Consider the following 22,908-nt stretch of genomic DNA (forward strand, 5'->3'; position numbering starts at 1 on the left):
ATATTTCCTCTCGTTCCTTTCGGCGCGTTGCGTAACCAGTCAGGAAGTCATTTTCTATACTTCACATGCTGTCATCAAAACACATCATTGTGTCCCGCTGGCTTGCGGAAAGCCGGATTGTTCGTTTTGCAGACCTAAGCCGCCCCGTGAGGGCTCATGTTTGTTTGGGTGGATGTGTTCCAGTGTGTGCGTGTGTGTGTTTCTCTTGAATGAGCCTCTCTCGTGTTTGCTCACAGCTCTCTGTTGTCCTCTTAAGTTCATCCGTCGCTAATTCACTTGCGTCAAAGTTTGTTCACATGATTGGATTTCCACCGCAGCCTTCCTGTGGAATAGCGTCGTCCGTGACATGCCGGTCCCGCGGCAGCTAGCTCGCCATCCGCTTCTTTGACCGCCCGACGCCATTCACACCTTGCGTTCTTGAGCCGACAGAACTTCCAGCGGGAATAAATGCTTCGAGCCGAGGCCACTTTGCACCACCGCTCGAGCTGTCACGGCGCATTCCGTCACGCGCCCCTGCGGATGGAGTTCCCGTCCGCATCGATCCCATCGTCGGGAACATCTGGCAGAAGCAGGTCACCCGTGTTCTCCGGAGGACGAGGCGAGCTTCTCTGGGGTTGTCTCACCGGGTCAGTACTGGCTGTCCTTGGTGGTGGACGTGTGCGTGGCGGTGGAGTCGTCGGGCAGCGAGCCCCGGCGGCGTCCGGCTGGCCAGTCGCAGCGTAGCAGATTGTGAAGCTCTCTGGACACGCTGCTGGAGAAGGCCGTGTAGATCCACGGGTTGGTGCATGAGTTGAGACTGGCCAGCAGCATGATGATGGTGAAGGCCACTCCTGAAAAGATAAGCGGATCAGTGCGGGAACCTCACCGGCGTTCTAATCAACTGTCCCCCTATAGAGCTGTAAACATTCCAGATGGCCAAAGCCTCACGTCCTTTTTTTTTGGGCTTCTAATAATAATCATTACATAAGTCGAGCCTATGTCATACTCGTGTCAGCAATAAACCACGGAAATGTTGATTTGGGACTAAACGATAAACATCAGCCGTGCGGCCATATGTGTGTGTGTGTTATACGATATAGAATTGCGTGTTACTCGTTTAAGGTAAAGGTCAGTTGTAAAATAAAAGGCGAGGTGAGCACAATGTTGGACCCGCCTCCAATTTTTGAGCCGCCATCATTGTTGATGAAATGTCAACATCTGGCCGCTCAGGTTGCAAAATAAGTGGGGAGGTTCTTTACTGCTGTCTGCTGTTTATCTTTTGCTTCAAATCACGGAACACACTATCAGGCCTTGCTTTTGTTTGGAGCTATTTTTAGAACTGAGCCGTGATGGCAACCTGGCTGCCGTTTTGGTGACTCCTGCTTTTAGTATTCTGAGCCATGGCGTACAACAAAAGTCTCAAAGTCTTTCAAGTTCCAGAAAGTTGGTTGTCGGAACCACAGTGGTTCCTGGAAAACCAATGGAATGCGTTGAGCACAGCGGCCCGACCCAAGATGAATGTTACTGACCTTGATTGGGAGAGTTGGGGTCCCAGGCGGCCCACAGCTGAACAATGAAGAAAGGGCACCAGCACACAGTGTAGACCAGCACAATGACCAGCGTCATTCGGACTGTTTTGGACATGGCCTTGGTGATGCTGGGCGGCGGCGGCGCTTCGGAGCGAGGGGGGGCGTAATCGAGGGAGCAGCGAGGTGAGCCGGGGGCCGCCGTGCAGGACTCGTGGCACTCGGGACCGTTGGCTTGCTGCTGATCGGACGACGGCGCGCTTCTCAACGCGGCGTCTCCCGCTTGACTTTTATTGGACGTGTTTTTGTTTGTCACGGGCTTCAGGCGCAGTCCCGGATGAGCTCCGCCTCCGGACGCCCGCCGCCCCCTTTCTCTTTCCCTGGCCCGATCTTCTTTCTTAAAGCTGTGGAAAGGGAAAAGGATTTCTTTCCTCTTCAGCTCAGCCATCACCATCCTCTCCGACTTTCGGTAGATGTTGTTGTGGATCTCCCGGAAGATTCTTATCTGCGAGATGACCATTTTTTATTTTTTATTTTGCACAGTTGGAATGACATCAGCAAAAGCACTCTGGATTCCATTTGACGATGGGCGAACGCCAGATTTGCATTTCTGGTTGAAGCGCTTCAGGAAATTGAAGCGAAACAAGGATTGTGTGTTGGCCTTTACCATCAGCAGTAAAGCAACCACAGACCTTCTCATGTGGCATGATTGAATTCTCTCTTTAGTGCTCAGAATGAACTCGATAAACATCTGCTCCCCCTAAACACGAGCTACGCCATCAAGATGGCCGCAAGGTGATTCAAGCACTCATGACCATCCTGAGTTATTCATTTTAAAATGAGTGCAAACATTGTTTTCTTTGACTCCCAACTTCTAATGCTAGTTGTTGATGTCTTACTTTTTTTTTTGAGACCTGTGCTGATACAATGACACAGCTTCTAGAGAAATTAACTAGCTCCAAAGGTTTTGAGGATATTCATAGTCACGAGACGCTTCTGGTATTTGATCGCAATTTGGAGCCTGCTTTTGGTTTCTTCCATGAATGACTTCGCTTCGGATATATTTTTCTGCCTGTCCAGATGTTATCAAAAGTTAATAAGAGGCGATGCTGGAAAAAATCTGTTTTACCTGACAGACGGTAATGATGAGGGCAGGCAGGAGAAAGACAGCCAGCGTCATCCAGGTGATGTAGGCCTTGAGCCCCCACGCCTCAGCAAAGTGACCCCAGCACTCAAACTCCCCGGGACTCATTTCTGAGCGTGAGAAGATGAACACCTGACAGAAGAACAACACATGCTCATCAAAATGGCAATGACAAAAAAATAAACGTCACCGGCCTGATCCCGTTACTCGCTCTCACCTGCGGTAGGCTGAGGACGAGCGCCAAACCCCAAGCCACCACAACGGACGTGTTCCAGCGGGGCACTGCCCCGCTGCGGTAAGCCTGCAGCGGGCAGCAGATGGCGTGATGGCGGTCCACCGTCATGGCCACGATCATGTAGGAGGACGCAAACATTCCCACAATCTGCAAGTACTTGATGGAGCGGCACAGGAAATCGGGTCCCTGGAACTTGTCTGTGATGTCCCAAATGAGCTGGGGAAGAACCTACACGCACATTTTAAAGTTTGTCAAAGTGCAAATCCATTCTGGACACTTTAATGTCTGCCCTGCGTTGATATTAATAATGTTGTTGATGTTATTTTAGCTGCTGCCAAACAGCCAGGCCAGACGGATGCAGGATCTTGAAAATGATTTGCAGATGTTGGAAGTTAGCCTGGTGCCAGCGGAGCGCAACGACCTGTCACTTTTCAATATATTGTCTGCTGACTGAGTCAAGTATGATAAAGGCGCAAGGAACGTGATGTTCTGGCTCCTTCAGTGACAGAATCATGACTTCATGATGATGATAGGAAGAAGAATTCTTGCCGCTAAGTTGCGCTGAGTTGCGCTATTGGTATTTAGCTCGAAGCTCAGAACGTGCCGGTTCCGAGCGGAGTGTTCCTCACAAGGCGAATTTTGAACATATTGGTCGGAACAGCAACTCTGTCAGGCTGTAACATTTTCGTTTATTGAACAATCAGTTCACTAGCTGCTCGCTAGCTATCCACCGCCAGCTAGCCACCGCTAGCCATTTTGAGAATAAATTCTTCATCATGTTATGTCGACAGATAAAAAGGAGCGACGCACATTTGAAATATAACCAAGTTTTGACCTTTTTTTTTTTTGTTTCGTTCTGTTTATGTTCTATGGATTAAGAATAGGATATCCCAGAAATTTCTATGTGAGTAGGCGGCTGAGCAAATATTTGTACTGCCTCCAAAAAAATCCTGGTGGAATTCTAATCATCAATAATCATCGCAAGAATGTATACGTGGCTTCATCCACCGCTGCCTTGATGATTGTCCGGTTGTGTCGAGTCGGGTTGCGTGCGGCCGACTTCATTGATTGATTTCATACACGAAGGATGCGGTTCCTCACCTGAAAGAAGGCCACCACCAGGTCAGCCACACACAAGTTGACCATGAAGACGTGCATGGGCGCATTGTGCTTCCTCCTCCTGAGCAGCACCCACAGGACAAGACCATTGCCCAGCGTGGTGAGAGCCAGGACCACCCCGAGCACGGCGATCTCGGCCTGGGCCAGGCCCTGGTCCCTCACCCTGGGTTGGGGCAGCGGGTACGGCGTGGCGTCGGAGCCATTCTCCGGAAAGATCCCAAAGAAGGAGGATCCGCCGTGGGAGCCGTTGAGGGTGTTGAGCTCAAAGACAGACGTGGAAGTGCGGTTGTTGCTGGCCGGCGCCACCAGAGAGGAGAGGCTTAAGGCGTCCCAGTCCGTTTCCAAGCTGATGCTTTCCATTCCTGAAAGACAAACATTGCGGTTCGACGGTGAGGAGAGCAACAAATCAAGTTTGCTCAATTGTGTGACTGCTATGTTCTTCTCGTTAGCTCGACTGACCTTTGCCCTCCAGCCTGAGCCTTATATCCGATATGTTCAAATTGATTGCGTTTGCGACAAACAGCCTCGACGTGATCCCATTCGTCAAATGATGCCGTCGTGGGAATATTATCCCATCTCCAATTTTTAATTAGTTTGTGTTCAGCGTTTATTTTCCCTTTCATATTTTCTCAAGGCTGATGGACAGCTTTTTTTTTTTTCCCCTTCACCTCACTCCACATCACATGCTTTGTCGCATTCCTGCGTTGTCTTGTTTCCCTTGACCGCTTCGAGTACATCACATTCTCTTCCACTCCCTTGATGTTACCGTGGAGCGCAATAAATGTCATGTTTATTTTTCCTTTGCTTATAAATAAATTGCTTGCTCGTCGCAAGAGACGAATGACAGGGCAATCTGAGGAGCAGAAGTTCGTCGGAGGCCGGGCGGAAGGTTGCGCAAATAAACGCCGACCTAGAAAAAAGTCCGAGAAAACGTAATCGGGCTATTGTGGGGGAAAAAAAAAAAAATCTTACGCTCGTGTGTTACTGTTGCGACTTTGTACGTTGTGTTTGGGGACTTTGCAAAGTTGTTGCCTGAGCCTTGTTTACCCATTTATTTTTATTTTTTTTAGATAATCCCACTTCCCTGCACTCAGGTCCGCTTTTTGCCTCCACCAACACGTCAAATAGCCACTTGTGATTTTCCTTGGCTAAAAATAGGGAGGTAAAAGTGCTCTCTCACTACTCCACTGGGAACCCGCTAGCCAATTAGCGGCTAATAATGCCGAGTGACATGTTGTCAAGTGTCTCATGCCGGCTTGCACGGAGGAATGCGCGAGTAGCCTTGCCAAATGGACTTCTCTGACCTGAACGGGGCTCCTCTCGTCAATCATTCAAACCTGCCCTGGACTATTAAATAAATGTTTTTCTTATGGCATAGCGAGGCCGCATTTGGCGACTTGAGAGCGCGACTGACCGTGTGACGTCAATGACCGCTCTTCTATTTTTTAATTAAGTTTTAACGGTATGAGGAGCTCTTCAATTTCCTCGGGTCTCTCTTTGTTTGAACCTCACCGTCTTGCTCCCGTTCTCTGTAATTACGCCATAGAACATTCTTTGAGCCTCCTTATGGTCTCATTATCTATGTTCTCAATAACCATGTGGCTGACCTTTAATACTTTTTTTTTTACGCCTGGAAGAACATAGAGTTAAATTTGATGCAGGAAATGTAGACGCTAAAAATGAGTGGCTTCTGTGATGGTGCACATGAAAGACGCCATGTTTGGATCACAAGATTGCCAGTTGGTGGAATCGTCATAAAAATGTGTCACTCGGAGCTCCTTGTCAAAAGAGGCAACAACAAGAACCAAACCAGCAAGTGTGTAAAATTCAATTTAAAAACAGAAAACAAATATTCTAAATCGACTTTAATTTGTATGCCATGCGCATGCTGTAAATTAAGGCTGGCAATTTGATTTTCAAATCACTCCAAATTTGAGCCGAGCTGATCCGCGCGTACTTTGAACCCGACACAATTTTAACCCAAAAAATCTGCAGCAGCAGTCATGGTTCAATAAATATTCCTGTATTTCCTTTGTGGTCATGCTATCCATCCTTCTAATCCATATTTCCGATTCAATGATAAATAAATAAATAAATAAATAAATAGATAAATAAATTGATAGATGAATATATAGCTAAATTGATAGATGAATATATAGCTAAATTGATAGATAAATAACTTAATAGATAGATAAATGGATAGTTAAATTGATAGATAAATTGACAAATAGATAAATGAATAAATAAATAGATAAATTCTTCTCCTGTGTGTTTTGGATGATTTTGTTCCTTCTATTCATTTCATCCCTTGTTTGGCGTTGTTTGTTTGAAAAGTGGTGTGGAAGACAATGCACACTGGATTGGACGGTCACGTGCGCTACACGGCCATATCGCTTTCCTCCGAGCCTTAAACGAATGGCTGTGTCTGCTCATTCGGCGTGAATCTCCCCAGAGGCCACCCGGTGCGCAACCATCAATTTCCGCCTCATCCTCTCTGAGCTCAGCGCATTGGCTAACGATGCCTCTGGCATGACTGAAACAGGTACTTAAGGTGAGGGAGAAAATCTTTCAACACATTGCACACACGTGTGGGTCAAAAGCCGCTAAGACGACATCATCGGCAAACTATGCACCGTCGTCGGATGAAAAATGAAGCGGAATGCAAAAAAAAAAAAAAAAAAAAAAAACTAGACTGGACTTGCATTTTAGTAACCCTCACAGCATGTCTTTGTCAATTGAGGAGCACCAAGCGCAGCGCAAACTCATTCAAAAATGTCCGCTCGGCAGGATGGCAAGTTGCGTTTTTACTCATGGGAACTGTTGAGCGGTGCCAGAATCGCAGGTCTAAAGTGCAACACGGTGTAAACTATGTGAAGTCCAGCCCGTTTATTTATTTTGTGAAAGTGGAGCGCTGTTTACGTGGGAACCCAATGTGTGTGTTTTGGAAAACCTTTTGTTCTTATTTTTCATTTTAGTTTCATCCCAACGACTACTTGGTCAAGACTTGTTCCTTTTTAAACCTTTTGCAGATGCAAACATGATCTAAAAAAAAGATTCTGCGGTAAATGTGCAAATGATGCACCTGTTTCTGTGATTGGTTGTTTTGCCTCAGGCGCAGTGGTTCCTTGTATCAGTGGCACAAAAATGGGCCAGAGAAGGTTGATCTTTTGCTTTTAGACCCAATGAGCATTTGAACAAATATGAGACCTTTCTTGTTCTGAGAAAATTGCTCCTCTAAGTCAAAGTCTTCTTTATTGTCAATTTCTTCACATGCCAAGAAATCGAAATTACGTTCCCACTATCCCGCGGTGACAAGACATAGTACACAATATACATACAAGGAAACAACACAAAAAAATAAAAACAAGAAGGCACAAACAATGAATAAATAAGAGTGATGAATAAATAATAAACAAATAAGAAATAAGAGGAGCAAAAATGGAGCAAGTGTGCATACAGCAGACAGTCAGAATAGAGCGCAAAAGTACAGGACGCTACGCAGAAGGGGGGAGAGAGTTCAGGATCCTAACAGCCTGGAGTATGTAGCTGTTGGTGAGTCTGGTGGTGCGGGAGCGCAGGCTCCTGTACCTCTTCCCAGAGGGCAGAAGATCGAACAAAGACTGAGCGGGGTGACTCACATCACTCACAATCGTGGTCGCCTTGCGAGTGAGATGGGAGACGTAAATGTCCTTCAAGGAGGGGAGTGAAGCACCAATAACCTTACCAGCCGTGTTCACAATGGGCTGCAGGGCCTTCATGTCGTATTCAGTGCAGCTACCCCCCCAAACAGTGATACAACTTGAAACTCTAGCTACTTTTGTTCTGCAGAGATTTTACTCGACACGGCTTTTCATCTCTCCCATTTTTTATTCCGCCGTGTGGAGCTTTGTGTGGCTTTTGTCAGCGTGGCATGAGACTTTATTTACCTATTGATCGATGCAACAAAGAGCCGCATGAGTCAGCCGGCTCGACGTGTAGCTAAATTGGACCAAACACGACAGCGCTTGAGTGCCAGGTGGACGTTCTGCACATGAATGCGGATCGGTGCCCGTCGGCGCTTGATTTATTCATCGGACGCGGCGAGGTGGGGTGAGCTAATAAAAGTGAACAATTTGTTCCTTCTGTGTCACGGCAAAACAGCTGATTAAATGTTAATGGTGTGGAAGCACACCTCATTAGTCACCCACATTGTCGACACTCGCCACCTGCACTGTGTGTCACTCGCAAACAGCCGCCGTGTATTTCCACAATACAGGACGCCAATGGAGATGCGTTGACCAAGTTTACTTTTTTTGAAGGGAGGAGGGGGTGGTGGTGATGTATCATTAACCAGCAAGTCATGCTTTGAGTCATGCTCTTTAGACTAAGGCGACATGGTGTGCACATGAAGCAAACACCTCCAGAATAAAGGTCAGCCACTCAAGGAGGATTTTTCCCTATGGCGATAAACCAAGGAAGTCCTTTTGTACTCGTTTTAAATTCTGCCAACAACTTGAAGGAGAAGCGGGGGTATTAAAAATAGCATCTGATTAATGGAACAAACCCTCAGGGCGGCCGAGTGTTGATGGGAAAAATAGGCATAAATAAATTATTGGAGTGGCTTATTGAAATCTTTGCCAAAGATTTACGTGATGTTTTAGCGGATACAGTGAAGGCCTTAGTGGGATTAATTACCATTACTCCATCTGGAAAGTGCTTCAAGTACACGTGTAGGTTGAAAATACACTTTTCTTAGGCTTCGGTGTAAAGGAATCCACAATACATACTCAGTCACCACGCAAAAGTTGGAGAGAAGATCTTGAGGGTTTGAAAGTACGACGGAGGCTCTCGTGTCTACGCCGGTTGAGTTCATGTTAACGTGGTGCTGCGCGTTTCCTCGCTTTGGTGCAATGTGAGCACCATCGTCAAATGCCGGTGCCGTTTGGCTCTCTTGACTGAAGACGCGGCAAGAATAATTCTGTTTTCCTCTCACTGTGTTTTCCTCTCGCACAAATGGGCGGGGCTACTTTGGAAAGCAAAACAACATTATACTATGAAAATAATGTACTTATCTAGCTACATTAAAATGTATTTTATTCCATATACTATAAGGAAAAACTGGCACATCTTGATTTTCATGCTGGGTTTGGGATTTGGTTTGGGACTTTAGACCAGCTTGGAGCAGGTTGAAGTTGTTGCGCAGGTGTTGTCATTTGATTGAAGTCAATTTGATCCAAGCGAAGGCAGACAGATTTTTCTGTGGTGGATTTCATCTCATTCATAAATATAACAACAGCGTGCTCGGAAAAGATAGTACATATCTGCCTGCAGTTCCTCACAAACGTAGTTCTTTGCACTTTATCTTCTGGATGGACTCCAGCGAGTCCATTTCCGATTCTATAATGTCAGAGAGATTGTGTGCGCCTGGAATCGAAAAGGAATGAGAGTGTGTAAGAGCCGCAGGGAAGCAAGTTGTCTGTGTTCACTCCCACCACGGCGCAAACGCGTGTTTTTTAACTGTCCGTGCCTACGAAAAGACCTAACGGACGAAAACTACAGCAGCACTGTTAAGGTGCACTTTGTGCTGGCTGTGAAAATCGGGCTCAAAGTCCTCATGTTGTTGTTACTTTTTAGAAAAGGTCAGAATTACGACAGTGGTTTTTTCTCATTATGCTACCGACAGTTTTACCACAATCATCCCTATTTATACAGGAATAAGGTGTTACAACATCATATTTGTACGTGTCAAGAAAAGTTTTACTTTGAGAAGAATAAAGTTTTGGAGGAGAAAATTTGTATTTTTGAGGAAGAAATTGCATTTCACCAATGATGACTTATTTATTCAACACAGACTGTAATCCTTCGTGAATGACATTCTCGTATTGAGCGAAATGACGTGCTGCATTTTGAGACGTGCTGAATCAACACTCACAAAACAATTCTTGACCTGATCAATTTGTGGATTTTGAAGACAATGCTGCCTGACATCTCGCCGCTCTTCCTTCTGCAAGTTTTTGTGACCGCAGCGAGACAAATCTTTAGCGCTGTCACCGGATACAATCCATTAACATTTCACACAAATCAACCGACACTTTCTTAGAACTCGGCTAATCCACTCAAACCCTGTGGAGCCACGAAACTGTGCTGCACATAGTTTTCACATTTACAAAAAAAAGTGCAATCTATTCTAGATGGCATTTACTGCAGCAAATAAATTATCCTCTTAATATTTCACAGCCTTCCAGTTGTTTTCATCATTTCAACAACAAGCTAATAATCATGTCATGAATTTGTTTTGGAATTTGCATACCTTGTCAAGCAACACATCACTCTTTTGCATGTTTTGACAGTGACAGTCCATGGAAAAAAATAAATAAATAAATAGCTGAACTATTAGTTGAATATTAAAGGCGCTGTTAATGTGCCCGTGCGTATGTGTGTGTGCCGTGGAGACCTCAGCTGTTTGTTTGTGGAGAGATGACACACATTGATCACATTGAGTTGAGTTGTACACAACCACTTAGAGGAATTGGATTTCAAGATTCATGCCATAAAGAAACTTAAATAAATAAATAAATCATTCGAATAAAAGGGCACTCACGTGTGATCCACTTTGGCTGTGCAATTGTACGAGAGATGTCAGAAGTGATCAATCCACATAAAAAAAAAAAAAGACAAATCAGATGGCTCTGTTATGATTCAGGTTGGATGCAAAATAAAATGTAACAAATGTCACTGCATTTTTTTATGCCTCCCCCCCCCCCACCATAGTAGACTGCAATCTCTCTCGTAAAGTGTCCTTCCCCAGATCGGCGTTCTCCGATGCTTGTAATCCACGGTCGGCGTACCCGCCCGGCGACTTCACTTCTTGCAACGTGCTCTGCCTTCGGCTGCAGCGGTGCAAATGAATTTGAGCTCCTGCCTCCTCCCTGCTATCTCCCCTCCTCCTGGGTCAAGCCTGTCCTCGAGGGCTGAGGGTGGAGCGAGGAATCGAGGAAGGGTGTGATTGTTTCACATGCCTATCATGTATGAGAGAGGTGGGCTGCCCTCTCACGTGTCAGAAACAAATAAAGGTTAATGTTTGCTGGTGGGGGGAGCCGCCCTTCCCTCATTCAAGCCGGTTCTCACTTGTGTATACACACGCTGCCGCCGTCACTTTGCATTCTGAGCACTCGGCCGCTTAAACGTTTTTTTGCTGCTAGTGGCCGGCCAGGTGCCTGTTCACCGGATGACAGCAATGTCATTTGGTCGAGTCAGCAGATAGTGACCTTGCCATGTACTATGCGGAGGAAAAAAAAGGCTGTCGGGCCTGGTAAGAGAAAAGCTTTGGACGTCAGGGAGGTGTTGACTTAGCTTGGGTTGGTGGTAGAGAGTCTTCAACGGTGCTTTTTTTTTTCTGGTACAAGATCAAATCAGCAATTTTATTTTGAAGTGTAATTTGCAAGAAGAAGTTCAAGCTGGTTCAAACATTTCTTAACATTTACGTTGCTTGCAGGAACGGATTAATGGCATTCCATTCATTTGAACAGGGAAAGGTAACTTGAGATATGAATGCTTTGAGTTACGAGCGCGCGCACAGTCCGTGGTGTCAAAGAAGCAATTTGAAGTGAGTTGAGTCGCTTCATTTAGATGCGGGTAGTCCTTTGCTGCCTCCTTGTGGCCTCTCTCTGCAAATACAAAAGTTTTTTTCGCTTTTTCCGAGCAGGGTCGACTGTCTGAGCAAAACACCCCGATGCCTCCCGGTTGGAGATGCGATGTTTACACGCAGCTATGAGAACACGGAAGGCTTAGGATAAACTATCCCATAATATGACCCAGTTTAGTTCAGAGATTTCTGGCTGGACGGTCTCCATTCATGTCGGCGCATATTTACGCAAGAAATAAAAGTGAAGGCTGTTTTCTTCCACCAATCATCCAAAGTCGGAACAACTACAACAAACGTCGCAATGACTCAGCCGTCAATCGGAGGCCGTGTACTCCCACAGTCCTTGAATCCAATTTCCATTTTTCTTGGCTTCCTTTGCATTCTGGCGCATTCCGCAAACAAGGCTGCCTTGGGTTCGGAAAAAGAGATTGGGCTTGGGTTTGAGTGGAATGTTCAGAAAGTCAAAGCGATTTTTCTTTGTTTTGGCCGCTTTGAACAAGGCCACGTCTCGAGCGGGCGGCACGCAACACCTGTTGGCGTAAACCGAAGCAAGGAGCCGATCCGTTTTCTACGTATCGGACAGCGGTCCTGCTGGATTCATCTGGTATGAATCCATAATAAGCACTCAGTCATAATAAGATGCTTTATTTCCAGCTCGCCGAGCTCATCGCAGCTTATCCGCAGAGCTATTGATTTTTCCACTGCTCTTGTCTGTTTGCGTTGGCTCCTTTTGGACATGTAGGGCCCCATTTTGTTCCCAGCGCAAGTCCAGCATAAAGAGCAAGTCTCAAGCCTAAGGGGCAAGCGATTGCGAGTGTTTGCAAAGGTCACAAATGCGGTCCGTCTATTTCAGCAGTCTTCCGACTCCCAAAAATAAGCCACTGTTGACGTTTTGTAAGAACCCATCGTTGGATTGGAAGATGTGCGGGGAATGCTACGTTAACTTCTCACGCTAGCAGGCGATTGAGTTGGCAGACGTATTTGTTGACATTTTGTAAAAACCCATCGTTGGATTGGAAGTCGTGCGGGGAATGGTACGTTAGCTCGTCACGCTAGCAGGCGATTGAGTTGGCAGATGTATTTGTTGACTTTTTGTCAAAACCCATCGTTGGGTTGGAAGATGTGTGGGGAATGCTACGTTAGCTTCTCACGCTAGCAGGCGGTTGACTTGGCAGACATTTGTTGAATGTTCAACTAAGGACTTGAATTGGATTCTTTGGAGTGCGGTCAGTTCAAGTTGATCGAGGAGCATCATGTGAAGATTCTGAATTAGTTCCTCAAAGACGCAAAAGTTGTGTTTCATGAGCGTGCTTTGCTTTTGGAATTGACTTTTGGTTAGTGAATGGTTCCATCCTTGCTAATGCTAACAGCTGTTGACTTTGTGCTGGTTGATGTTCTGCTCAGGAAGACCTTGAAGTTGGACTTGTGTCCCGATATTTTGCTTTCGGAGTGACATCGCACCTTGGAATGCATTACCAGGTGGAAGGTGACACGTTGGATTGTTGTTCAAGTCACCTGGACTGTCGATTTGCGAGTGCTATCCCTTGTCCATCGTGCTCCGCGTTTCTGCCAATCAACGCCGTGTTGTGTTCTCCATCGCTCTGTCATCAGTCTCAGGATAGTCACGCTGCCTGCTTGTTGTTTTCTCATATCATTAGTGGTACCACCATTTTGCAGATTTGTTCTTCTTTTCATTTTGCCAGATACTGAACCAGGGTGGTAAAAAAATATACCTCAAAATATACCTATACATACGTACCTCAAAGTACATGTGAAGATTGTCTTCTTTTTTTTTCTTGCAGGAAACTTAAAGGTCAATGAATAAACGAATAATTAAAGAAATAAATAAATAAACACACCTAAATAAACACATAAAAATAATTAAAATAGAAATAAAACATTTTAAGAAAAGAAAAGAAATAAATAAATTACTGATTTAAACAAATACAACAGAAAAAATCATGTTAAATACATATTCATCGTTTTCGGGTAACAAGAGTGGTCGCCAGTCAAGAAGCAGGAAAAGCTAGACAAAGAACCTGTGGTCAGGAGCGCTTCTTCTTTTTTTCTCCACCTGACCCAGGTAATAACCCCACCCTCCCCCCTTCTTGTACTTTCTTCTGTCTGCTCCTAAATCCTCCAGATAGCTTCCACATCTCATCTTACCCCGTATCTTGGACTCAAATGACACTCTCCAGAACACCCAGGTGGTTGTGTGAAGCCTCCCATCGATCCCTCTGCTGCCTTCGCAGCGAGCTTGACCATCATAGCATCACTGCTTGCGCTTGCTCCAATCCTTTTGCTATTGGACATCAAACACAACTACTAAATGGTGTGGGTGGGGATCTTATTTACAAAACTGTATAATCATCAAAATTGTAACTGTAGATTGAATGACATAATCCTAGTCGTTAATTTTTGTCATTAGATTACAGACAAACATTTATCAGAGCGAGTGACAAACGATCTAATTTGGAGACCGTTGCGTGAACCTTGTGTAGCCGCCGGTGGTTTTTATTTGTTGACCTCTCATTCTCGGAAAAGAGCAATAAAATCTACTTATAGTCGCTCCCGATGAATGACAATAATGCAAGAATGCGGAAGCTCGCGCAGCATGACTCGCCACGGCATGCACGCCTTGCGGCAGCGCTGACATGACGGAGCGATTGAACGATCGCAGACCGCGCAAATGCGCTCGGCCGGGTCGACATCCCATAAACGGCTCGCTCGCTTCCCTCACGTCCCAACAGAGCAGCACTATACATCACGCCGTCTTGGACTTCCTCTTCCTCGCTCGATCTCGGGCTCCTCCGACACTGAGCTCATTCAAGCGTTTTCCACCACTGCAGATGAATAAACATCATCGTCGTAATTATCATCAGATGGATGACGTCAAGCTACGCAAAGTCGGCTTGGCTCCAACTATGTTGAAATGTACACAGCAGAATGTGCGCTTTGCTTTTTCCAACGGGGACCCCCTCCGTGTTTTTTTTGGCCTACGTTCAAAACAACGTCGGATCAATTCTCTTGGCGATCGTTCATGCCGGAGTCCAGACGCTCTCAAAATATATTATTTTTTATGAACGACTCAGTTAGTGTGTTATGGAGCATTTCAATATCTGGGATCCAAGTATTAGTAGAAGTGGACCAAACGCAGCGGCGCCTTGAGATACAAGTTGAATTCATTCGTAGCCGCGCTTGGAACATAAATTGTTTTTCAAATCATTGATTCTGAATGGAAATGTTGCTTGACCTTCATTGCTCTTCACCAAAAATGAACTTTTTTTCCCCCAACATACGAATCATGGCTTGCTCGATCAATGTTTTCTCATTGGATGACTTTAGAACAGTCTCGCGTTGACGCCAAAGCTTTGCGTCTCTCCTCAAGGATCCGCTCGGTCTGATTTGCGCCCAAAAGTGAGATTGATATTTCTTCCATTGTCAATTTATCAGTTGTTCTTTTTCCACCAGCTGCGACTTGTCATCCATCTCTTCCCCGTGTGTGTGTAACACAGGCTCACTCTATTTTTTTTTTTTTTGGAGATGTTTGAGGATTGAGGCCGAGCTTTCTAAACAAATCGCAGCGGCTCATCTGGTAGCTATCTGCACTCCTGTTTTGCAGAAGATGCATGATGTACGAGGCTTCACAGCAAATGTGAGCTAATGGCTTCACGTTGAGCCTCCGGCTCATCACTACATCTTCTCATCCTTCCATATTGAAGATTAGTAACATGTTGCAACCTAGCTAGTCATACCGAATGGATCCCAGATTGCTTTGTTTTCGAAATGAGACAGCCACAGAACCCGGGATGCTCTGATCCGATATCTTTTGTGAGGATCGGATAGAACCGGATTTGGTCACAAGATCGAGATCTATTCTTGATCTTGTGATATTTTGTTGCTAACAAGATGAATCTGGGAGAACTTCAAGCAAAGTACATGCATACCAAGTGGAGACTGATTTTTTATTATTTTTTTGCAAGCGCGCTCTAGAATTGATGAGGTGGCCCACAAGATTGAAATAACAAAGAAACAGAAAATGAGCTCAAGAAGTTAAGCTCGCCAAGATTGTTTTGATTTGTATTTTGGAACACGCAAGACATGTGACAGTTCTTCTGGCTACATTGGTGGAGACGTGACCATTGCGAGTAATGTCCTCTAAATGAGCACTTTATATATTGCTGCTTCTCAAGCCAAGAGCTCTTATGTCACATTTTCCTATATTTAGTCACATGATATATCAGCCCCCCACCTAAATGTTATTTTATTTTTCTTACAAATGAACGAGCAAACTAAAATGTTGAAAATGGAGAACATGTAATCCTAATGGTTGTTTTTTTTCCACTGCAAAAGTGCATTGAACGCTTTTACGCTAAGGACAAAACCTTTCTGTTATTTTCCCCTGAGATGGAAAATGAATTACAAAGCTGCAATCTGGCAGGCAGCATCTCTACCCTCCCAATCAACAATTTTAAAAGTTTCCATCATTTTTGCCCCCTGCTCCACTTTCCACTTTTCTCCCAACAACAAGAAGCACTCCGTAGCAAGCAAGTGCATGTTTATGAGCGCACATTAATTTATGCAAAGTCAAATAAAGTTACATCGTAGCCAACAAATAAGATGTGACAGGTTGAAAAAAAATAAAAGTACATTCAATCCAATTTGGATGCAACAGGCAATAATTTATGGCTTCTCTCGGGATCGCGCCCGCACGTTTGCTAATATGTCGTCGCACGGCAACTTTCGTCTCGAATGCGAAACTTGACGACGGAGCGCTGTGAAAAATTGCTTTCAACACGTACACATCAGCAAACTAGCTCGGCATGCTTCTCTAAATAAACGTTGAATGGAAACATGCGCTGCACTTGCGCCGGATCGCCTCCCACAATGATCACGTTGTGCTGGCAGGCTTTTTTTTTTTCTCGAGGGTCCACGGGCACAATGCTCAAGAGTCTTGATTTCTGCCTGACATCACCGCCTCTCCCCTTTCCTGCCCCCCCCCACACTCAAAAACAAACACCGCACACCTTCCATTTCCCAACATCTTGCCCTTTCCGCTTAATCCCTCTGATTCTTAATCCCCCCGCCCCTCCCAGTCTGTTTTTTCTTTTTCCAGGATGCTCATCTGTGCGCAATGCCCCGCGAGCGAACGAGTGTCTTTTCCCCGTGACTGACAGCCAATCCGGTTCTTCCTGCTCCCGACGGCGACGGAGGCGATTCCGGATCTGCCAGGCTTGATAAATGTTTGCGTTGCGGCCGACTTTGATTGACAGCTCAACGTGGTTTCAATTAGACGAGCGTAACGAAACTTTGAATTTGAAAGAGCCAAGCCGCAGGGCCACATTCAATCCATCGAGCCGTCTGTTTTCCTCTCAAACAACTCTTGCTAACATCTCCACGAAAACTACAAATCGATTTTATCTTTCGTCGTGTTGACTAAAAAAGCACAACTATTTTCCTTGACTTCTGATTGTGAACTCCACCAATTTCGTTTGTCGACGTTTTCCACAAAGGTTCAGCAAAGTTGTTAAAACAACATGAAAAAAGTGGAGGAAAGTCAAAATTGGAGGAAAGGGAAATGGAGAGAGTCCAAAAGCTTGACCACGGGTTCTCCAAATTGTTTCCTGAGAGTGGGGGGGAGCGTTTTCTTGACTGCATCTGCTTATATTCTGCTGTCAGTTTTTCTTTTTGGGGTCGCATCTTTGCTGCGCGAGAGAAGAAAATTGCTCCGTCGCGAAGAGGCTTCTGACAAAGTGAGAAAGGGGAGAAGAAAAAAAAAAAAAGTTCGACAAACAGAGAGAAGACAGGAAACAGAGTTGAGAGCAAAGCGTCCAGGAATTCATCGACGATGCAAAACGTGTTCAGAGTCGACGAGAGGCCTTTTGCACATTTTGAACCGGAGAGCAAAAAAAAAAAAAAAAAAATGGCTGGCACAGACATATCGTGCGTCACCTGCAACCATTTAAATCCAATCATTCAATGGAGATGTCTTTCCTGACTCCAGAAGTCGCCTCCATCGGCTCCATCGCTTTTCTTGAGCCAACGAGTAATACGTAGAACAAGATGGAAGCGTTTGCGGAGAAACCAAACAGAATACGAGAGCAGTGATTACACAAGGGCTCAACTTTCTGTTTTTCCCCTGAGGGGGGAAATGTTTGGATGGCGCATGGAAAATCTCCCGTGCAAGGCGGTGAGGCCGCAGCGCACGGCGATTGTCGGCGCGCACGCACTTGCACGGATGCAAATGGTGCCGCTCTCCTGTTACACTCAATGAAACATTAAGCGTGTCAGTCAGCATATTGTCTATTTGCCGGGTGTCGGGTTCGCAGTTGTGTTTCTTGAGTAGCCTCGTGTTGTTTTCGCAGTATCGGGCAACGGGACGATCGGTGGCCCGGCCCGACCAGGCGGCTTTGAAGTCGGCCCGTGTCAGACCTGCTGAAAGCATCAGCAAAAGAATGTCAAGATGTGAAGTATTTGTAAAGCTCGGGGCAGGCTTCATCGCTTCACGTAAGCGTCTCCTCCTCCATTTGTCACTCTCCCGACATCTTACGAGAAAATCAAAAGCCGGAGAGAGGATCAAGTGCCAAGAAATACATCCCAGCAAATCAAACCTAATGGCGGGAGATGGGCTGAGAAGAGTCAAGTCAGCTTAGCGCTTCATTCCGCCCGGATTTACGGCTTCATCCCCTCCGGACCGGCTCCGCTGCCGCCGCAGCTTTCTCAAGATAAAAGGCTTGCAAGATGGAAGGAAGCTCCTGGCTCATCCTTAGAGCATGCTGCTCATTTTGTGTCGGGGCCAACGCCGTGACCTGCCCCGGCTTTTTTTACGCTTGACTTGCAGAGCAAACAAGATCTTAAAAAAAAAAAAAAAAAAGATCTCATGATCTCAATCTGCATACTATTTTCACATTGCAACTCTGTTAAAAAAAAAAAAAAAAAAGTTAGCAATGAGCCTCAAAAAATGCGCTTTGATGCCAGCGGCACACTGCGCAGATGTCAAAAATGTCAGCCAGCTATTTATGAAAGTCATGGGCATTTCCCGAAAAGCTAAAAAAAAAAAGAAAATTGACCAAACAATGGGCACGACTGTCTTCTTTGATTGCTGCCATCTTTGTTGTCAAGGTTTGAATCTGCAAGTTTTAGCAAGTATAAGTTGTTGTTGTTGCAAATTTGGGCTCATCTAATCAGGGCTTGACAACACCAATGATTTGTTTGCCTCATTCTTTCCCCCCCCCCCCCCCCCCCCCCCCCCCCCCCCCCCCCCCCCCCCCCCCCCCAAATTCCCCCTTCAGACGCATCCCACAGATTTTCATTTATCATCCGGGCCTGGCACCAGCACCGGCAGTGACCACGCATTTGTCCAATTGCCGGGAAAAACTACGATCCAAATAAATAAGCGCGTGTTTTTTTCTTTTTGAATTCATTCTTAAGGATAATTGATTCATTTTGCAAAATCAAATCCAAAACTTTTGAAGGCTAAATCTCGGGATTTTTTTGTTTTTTTGTTTACCCTCCCACATCAATACCAAGGCAAGCATTGTTTTTTTATTATTAACTGAACGACTATCTCCAGCAAGGATCAGCTGTGCTCCTGTGACGCTCGCATTGCTCCCTGCAGCCATTGGCAGCGATTAAACGAATGCGCGTGAAATCATGTGAAGGCTCGTCACACGCTATTCCAGGCCCTTCCGTTCATTCAGTCCGCAAACGCAAAGAGCAGGCCCCCAAAAATAATCAAAGTTGTGTTTTCTGCTGGCTTTACACATGCTTTCGTCTTTGGAGACGCTTCACCTGGGGAGAACCAACGTGGGGGTCTCGACTTCTTCAGATTAATCTTGACGTAATTTTGCCGTTTTTGTGTTTTATCGACAGAATTTCAGCTCAGTGTTGAAAGTTTTGGTGGCCGTTCGGTGTCATTTCCAGATTGTGAGGAATGTAAAAGAATCCATTTGAGCGCTGGGAAATGGACGCACGGGTTAGCTTGTAGCAAATAGCCACACGTTTATTTGATTAAAACGTGAATAAATATACTTTTGCTTTAGCAACCGTGGGGGAAAAAAACACTTGTGCAGACACCGAAGGGGGAGGTTGAAAAAGAGCCAAGACGCTCCGCTTTTTAAGGGAGCCTTGTGATGACGTCAGACAAGCGCAACGCAGGTTTTCATGAGGTCGGCGCGATCGCTCCGGCTGCAATGTTACTCTGGCACGGATTCCTCAACTGCCGGCAGACGGCAGTTACGTATCCAAACATGAGAGAACATTGGCAAGAGAGGGAGAATTGTTTCCAGGAGAAGAAATAGTCCATCGATAACCGGCTCCCCACTGAGCTACCTGCTTTGTCTCGTGCAAAGTTTTTTTTTTTTTTAACTCACTAAATGTGATGTTAATTAGCACGCTAAGTAGATCAAGTAGCAGATTAAGTACTGACGCTGACAACGGAGTAAATCTATTCTGCACGTGTTGTCATAAAATATTGATATTCACTTTCAGTGTATTGATTAGTTATTCCAACAGAGGCCACAACAATAAGACTGATTTTTTTTTCTTTTCGGGCTGACCCCTAATGATGACAAAGCCTTCTGGTTTCAGCAGCCAAGAGCTTTCTATGCTTTCATTATGAAGAAGGAGGTGCTAAAGATACGACTCAGGATTTGCTCACCCACATGGCCAAGACGGATCTTTTTATGCTGGTCCTCCTCCTTCTTTCACCCCCCCTCCCCTTATATTCCAAAGCCATTTTTATTCTCACACTCTTTTTTTTTTTTTTTGATGGGGTTACACTTGATTAGTTTTCCACAACATTTGGACTCATTAGTCATGTCAGATTAGGCCCCGTCACAGCTGAAGAAGATACTGGAAGGCCCCAAATACAACCAGCTTGATAGCAAATAGCAGACCGCTGACGTATTTGCATTCTCTGTGTATGTTGAGCTGAGATGTGTGTGTGTGTGTGTGTGTGTGTGTGTGGCTAGCTCCATTAGGGATGAATGGAGTTGGCTGACTGGTTGCAGCTGTAAGGCAAAATCTGGGAAAAGCAGCTTGATTAATGACAATGTTCTGCTTAGGGTTCTTTTCACGTACTGCTCGGTATCGGATAAGAAGGCATTTAAAAAAAAAGCCATTCAGCGTGACAGCAAATACGCTCACCAAGCGCAACGTTCGATACAGCAGGACATTGACAAGATCCAAGCGAAAGCTGGAGCGAAAAACGTCCGACCGGCCGGAATACTTTCACTCCATGGAAGAAGGGCAAGAAGGACAAGGAAATACAAGTCACGGAAAAAATAACTTTGGAATGAGTCAACAAATGATGGATGTATTTTGGATTGAATGTAAGCAGCATGGTTCCTTCCAAGTAAAAGCACCTGCTTCGACCTCAAAAACAAGTTGACCATTTTGCTACGCCAAGCTGAACAATTTGGAGTTGAAACACATTTCGACCCTCGTTTATTTATTTCGACTCGGAGCTGTTGCCACTCTGACTCAAACTGCCAGGCAACACACTGGAGCTCATTTGGGCCGCCATTAAATGGATTATCTGTGCCGTTTTTGTATTTTTATTATCTCGGATAAAAGAGAAGAATATCTACCACGAGTTAAGCGAGGTCCACAATGGAGGCATTTGTTACGCGACGTAATGTGAAACGCCATCACAGTTTTGTAAGAGTAAGGCACAAGTTCAGATGGCACTTTTACAAAAAAAGCAGATAACTTAAGATCGACTCGCTTGTTTGAATTTCCTGTCAAGTGAAACGTAAATGTTGAATTTATGAATTTGACACACCAAAGCCCTGCCAAATTCGGATGCTAACACAAATTGCCAAGTATTGTGTTTGAAAGGTTCTTGTCTCAACTCTCAAATGCTGCGAGTGTGTCCGCCTCATGTTTGAAAAGAGAATTTGCTGATAAATGTGTGCTACTTAGTATCTTATCGATCCCACTGGAGCGTGGCACGTCGAGAGGCGCTAGCCAGCAGCTAGCTCTTGAAAAGTGTCATTTTCCTCCATTTGCTCATCTTGGAGCATTCCTGCCCTCCTCTCTAAGTAACAACTCCGCCCGAACCATAAAAACGACCCGCTGTCCTGATTTTAGTGCTTCGCATGAATTCTCAAATATTTCCGGTGACTTCTGCAATGTGCTCAAGTACCAGTCATTGCTGTTTGGTGCATTAAGTGCGATTATTATTATTTTTTTCAATATACTTTGGGATGTTCCACTTTGTGAGCAGCCATTGAATGCACCTTGACCCTACCCGGAACGTGTGAGTACAGCTGAGGACTTAACGGGGTTTTATGATGCAAGAGGTGACCACATGGGAATACTGTATAGTATTTAGTTACAAAGACAGTTGGGCCCTTAGGAGTTTTCCACTGAACGCTGGCCATGATGATCAAGTGGCCAGCGGTCTGTTGCGACATCCTCCCTCGCCTCCCCCCGCCCCTGCTGCGCAATCCACTGGACAGCTGGTCCTAGCTTTGGTTCCAGAGCGGGTCTGGACACTAACTTTTGCACTGGTAGCACTGCTGCGGCCAACTCAAAAAGTCGGTCGCACCAGCACAGGGTTTGGTCGCGCCCTTTTTCGGGGGAGGTGTCACATAACCTTATTTGCGGATGTCACGTTATGTTTGAAAACACAACTTGCTGAAAAATCTATCTACGTTATGTTTGAAAACACAACTTGCTGAAAAATGCTATCTATCTATCTATCTATCTATCTATCTATCTATCTATCTATCTATCTATCTATCTATCTATCTATCTATCTATCTATCGCTCTTTCTCTTTCTTTCTCTCTCTTTCTCTCTCTTTCTCTCTTTCTCTCTCTTTCTCTCTTTCTCTCTCTTTCTCTCTCTCTTTCTCTCTCTCTTTCTCTTTCTCTTTCTCTCTCTTTCTCTCTCTCTCTTTCTAAAAGTGAGGAGGTCACCTGGGTTACACTCGTCTAATAGATTTGATGGTTTATACCTTGTGACGGCAATTAGGTGCTTGATTCCAATTTAAATTAAGATCAAATGGCAAATGTAGTCAGTCATATTTGAGTTGAATCCAGGGCCCATTAATCATAGGAAACAGAAATGTTACAATTACGTTTAAACAAGCTGTCTGTCAAGGATGTCTTGCACACGCCTGGCACACGCACACGGATGCAAGTTCATTGTTTCAGCTTCCTCACTGTCTACGTGTGCGTGTGTCGCCCATTCTCAGCAGTTTTCGTCATATACAACAGGGAGCTTCTGCCCCCTAGCGGTAAAATGGAAATACAGCAAGTTGTAAAGGCCAACTT

The 22,908-nt window shown here is 45.2% G+C and overlaps 1 protein-coding gene across 3 annotated transcripts; it reads right to left on the reverse strand.

Annotated features, from left to right (window-relative positions):
- Positions 1-203: 203 nt before the first annotated feature.
- Positions 204-10,943, reverse strand: LOC119132323 (vasopressin V2 receptor-like). 3 transcript variants are annotated; one of them, XM_037267499.1, is made up of 6 exons: positions 3,986-4,363; positions 2,867-3,112; positions 2,635-2,781; positions 1,509-2,010; positions 462-830; positions 204-426 (listed from the first exon to the last, which is right to left on the reverse strand). In XM_037267499.1, exons 1-5 carry the CDS (start codon positions 4,361-4,363, stop codon positions 628-630), a joined length of 1,476 nt encoding a protein of 491 aa, XP_037123394.1. In that variant the 3' UTR covers positions 204-426; positions 462-627. The 3 variants fall into 3 exon arrangements, with proteins under 3 accessions (XP_037123394.1, XP_037123386.1, XP_037123401.1); XM_037267491.1 differs by lacking the exon at positions 204-426 and adding an exon at positions 10,584-10,943 and having other exon boundaries at positions 628-830; positions 3,986-4,365; XM_037267506.1 differs by lacking the exon at positions 204-426 and adding an exon at positions 7,086-7,225 and having other exon boundaries at positions 628-830; positions 3,986-4,365.
- Positions 10,944-22,908: the final 11,965 nt, after the last annotated feature.

The sequence above is a fragment of the Syngnathus acus genome, chromosome 2 (genome assembly GCF_901709675.1).
Source record: "Syngnathus acus chromosome 2, fSynAcu1.2, whole genome shotgun sequence".
In the NCBI taxonomy this organism is placed as follows: Eukaryota; Metazoa; Chordata; class Actinopteri; order Syngnathiformes; family Syngnathidae; genus Syngnathus; species Syngnathus acus.